Consider the following 3,445-nt stretch of genomic DNA (forward strand, 5'->3'; position numbering starts at 1 on the left):
GAAGGAATATTATTAATATATTATAAGAATAATATAAGGAATAATAATATTGTTATTTGATTAATATAAGTCATAAATTAATTTGGAATTAATTTGGTGACTTAAAGAGATTAATTAAATAAAGGGGTATAAACTGTCAATTGTTTGATAGTTGCACTTTGGGCTATAAATCCTTTAGGGATAAGGGGGGATGAATTCTAGGGCTTTGGATAGGCTTAGATTTCGTCCAAGGCTTATCATGGAAAGGATTTGGATTGCTTAGGGCTTAAGTTATCCAATTAGGGTTTAAGGGTGAAACCCTAGGAGCCTTACTAGTATAAATAGACCCTACTGGTTGAGGGAATTGGACACACTTGTCTCTAAGGAAACCCTGGCCGAATTCTTCCTCCCCTCTCCTCTCTCCTAAATCATCTTCTTGCTAGTTGGTGTTTGTAAGTCATTAGAGGAGTGACAATTGTGACTCTAAAGCCTCAAGGACAACAAGATCAAGCAAGTGATTCAAGGTAAACTTCTAATCTTTGATTTCATATTGTTAATATTGTATATTAGCCATTAGAAGTCTTGGATTCAATGTATGATCAATTAGAGAAACCTAGATCCAAGCATTAGGATTGCATGTGCACATAGGGATGTTCATATGGCTAAAACCCATCATCTTCAACATAAAAACAAGCTGGATAAGCATCATAACATCTTCATCTTATAGTGCCAAATAATTCGGGGACATATTCAAGTCTTCTAAATCTTTCAGCCGCAAACGTGCATCAGAAATATCTGGGAACAACCGAGAACGAAGCTTTGAATTTGACTGGCCCTTTTCGTCATGGAGTAAATCCACATAAGGACCAACTTTTAAACCACAAATCAGAATATATTCAGTTTCACCAAAATCCAACTGGACCCCCTCTATATCAAACAGAAACCTCCCCATTTCAAATATTTGTTGACACCTTACTTCGTGGAACATTATCATATGCACAAGTAAGGGATCACCATGTGGGATATGCATTCCTAAGAATATTCCAAAGGGGGAAGCTTCGAATAATACTCGTTGTGATTGTGTTAGGCGCGGAAAATACTTTTTAATGATAGTCCCCACCACGCCTTTCAAGGTTAATTTCACTTTTTTATTGAGATCTTCGTGCTACACAACAAAAAAAATAAAAAATATTATTTCATTTAAAACATTACTAATTGAAAAAAAGATATTAAACCATTATGAAATAGCAACATACTTAAAAAAAAATAAAAATTGTGCAAAAAAATAAAAATTGTGCAAAAACCATCACTCCGCGGAGGATAGAGGTCATTTCGCGGAGGCCTCTATGCGGAGTGACCTCTAGCCTACGCAGAGGCCTGTATTGTTGGATTATAACATTCTGCGGGGAAAAAGGGCATTCCGGAGAGGCCTCTCTGCGGAGTGACCTCTAGCCTACACGGAGTGACCTCTGGCCTGCATTGTTGGATTATAACATTCCGCGGAGGAAAGACATCACTCCGCGGAGCACCCTCTGCGGACTGACGTCCACCTCCACGGAATGGATCATCCAAAAAACGTATATGTGATTTGTAAACCTAAAAATCCTAAATCTGTATACATATTCAATGTAATAAAAGGAGTTTTCGTCTAATTTGAATCATATTCGACGTTTTCGACATTAATAATTAGATGAGAATGTGAGAAATACTCGGGAACCGTATCCATCGGCCATAACATCGAGGAATTCGGGGTCCATCGGTGATGGAAAGAGTTATATGCCTCGATTTCGCCGGATTTGAAGTCGTTTCAAGTTGAAGTCATCGTCGGAGTTGAAGTCGTCGTCGGATTTGAAGTCTTCGATCGAAGCCTATGCGACCCGATGCAGAGTGATGAAGAGGAACGAGGACCAAAAGAAGATCCCTTCGTTTTTCTCAAAAAAATATGGTTGAAATTATGAAATTGCCCACTCTGCGCGGAGATTTCATGGTTCCGCGGAGGTCCGCAAAAGGTCCTCCGCGGAATGTATGTCTATATCTAGAAAAACCTTTTTTTATGATTAAATTCAGAAATTGAACCCAATTTTTTTGTCTATTTGCGGTATTTTCCTGATAACAATTCCCTTCGTTTAAAAACCCTAACCTCCAACTCGTAAAGGAACCAATGATTGTTAAAGGGAAAATACCGTCAATAGTAAAAAAAATGGGGGTAATTTCAAAATTTAGACATGAAAATATATACATTTCCAGGTATAGACATACATTCTGTGGAGCTCCGTAGAATGGCAAAATCATAAATAAATAAGTGTATTTAAAAAAAAAAAAAAAGAACTCAAGATCCGCTCCTACGAAGGTAGCTCCGATGAATGGATCTGCAGAAAAAAAAATCTCCTCCAATAATTTTTTTATGTAATGATCTCTAATTAAAAGACTAATTTTTTTCCACCTCACATTCATTCTAAACATTGTCAAGAAAAATTTATACTATCGTAATCTTTTCTTGAAAATAATTAGTTGGGGGAATGAATATAAACCTCGAATAATCGATTTGAAAAAAAAAAAAAAAACTGAAGATTCATTCCTCGGAGCTCCGCGTAATGGATATTGAGTTTTTGTTTAATACACTAATTTATTTACGATTTTGCCATTCTGCGGACCTACCTCCGTGGAATGCATGTCTATACCCGGAAATGTCCATTTTCATGTCTAAATTTTGAAAATACCCCCTATTTTTTTTACTATTGCCGGTATTTTCCCATTGTTAAACTTAAAAAAAAAAGTCAATTTGTCATTCTTTCACAATAATGAAAAATATGATACGGAAGGTTTAGTTTTTAAAAACACTATTTTTTACATTATCTTATCTTATCTTATCCTCCATAATAAATGAAAATAATTTTGTCAAATGTTACATTCTCATTAATTTGGACACATGTCATTTTTTGATATTTTTGAATAAATGTTTTTCCATTTGTTATTTTCTCATTTTTTTTTATCTTTTCTTAATTAGCACATCATATTTACACATCACTTAATAATTGTCTTACTAAAATGACCAATAAATTACAATATTACTACTCATACAATATTTAATATGTTTCCTTTTAAAATTTAAATTTTAAATTTTAAATTTCAAATCTTAATAAATTTTTGTTTAACCCTTCATATTTAACTAGAATATAGTCCGCGTTAAAAGCGGGAAACGCATAAAAAACATATAATTGTCTATAGATATTGCATGATGATTATAAAAAAAATATATGGTTATTGATATTATTGAAATTTGTAAAAAAATACATTAAAAACGATAAAAAATATTATAATCATTGAAGGACCTCTTTGTAGACAACATTTTTTATTTTATTAGTTGAACGACCTTCCTCGTCTCATATAGTTATGATATTGTTATATAATTATAAGCATTTTACTTAGACGTTCCTTTCATAATAAGGTTACCTAATTTAAACAT

The 3,445-nt window shown here is 33.5% G+C and overlaps 1 protein-coding gene across 1 annotated transcript; it reads right to left on the reverse strand.

The window, feature by feature from the left end:
* Nucleotides 1-566: 566 nt before the first annotated feature.
* On the reverse strand, nt 567-2,450 carry LOC128126210 (uncharacterized). Its single transcript, XM_052763980.1, has 2 exons — nt 1,689-2,450; nt 567-1,144 (listed from the first exon to the last, which is right to left on the reverse strand). Exons 1-2 carry the CDS (start codon nt 1,734-1,736, stop codon nt 701-703), a joined length of 492 nt encoding a protein of 163 aa, XP_052619940.1. The 5' UTR covers nt 1,737-2,450; the 3' UTR covers nt 567-700.
* Between the last annotated feature and the right edge of the window lie 995 nt (nt 2,451-3,445).

This window comes from Lactuca sativa, chromosome 5 (assembly GCF_002870075.4).
Source record: "Lactuca sativa cultivar Salinas chromosome 5, Lsat_Salinas_v11, whole genome shotgun sequence".
NCBI lineage: Eukaryota > Viridiplantae > Streptophyta > Magnoliopsida > Asterales > Asteraceae > Lactuca > Lactuca sativa.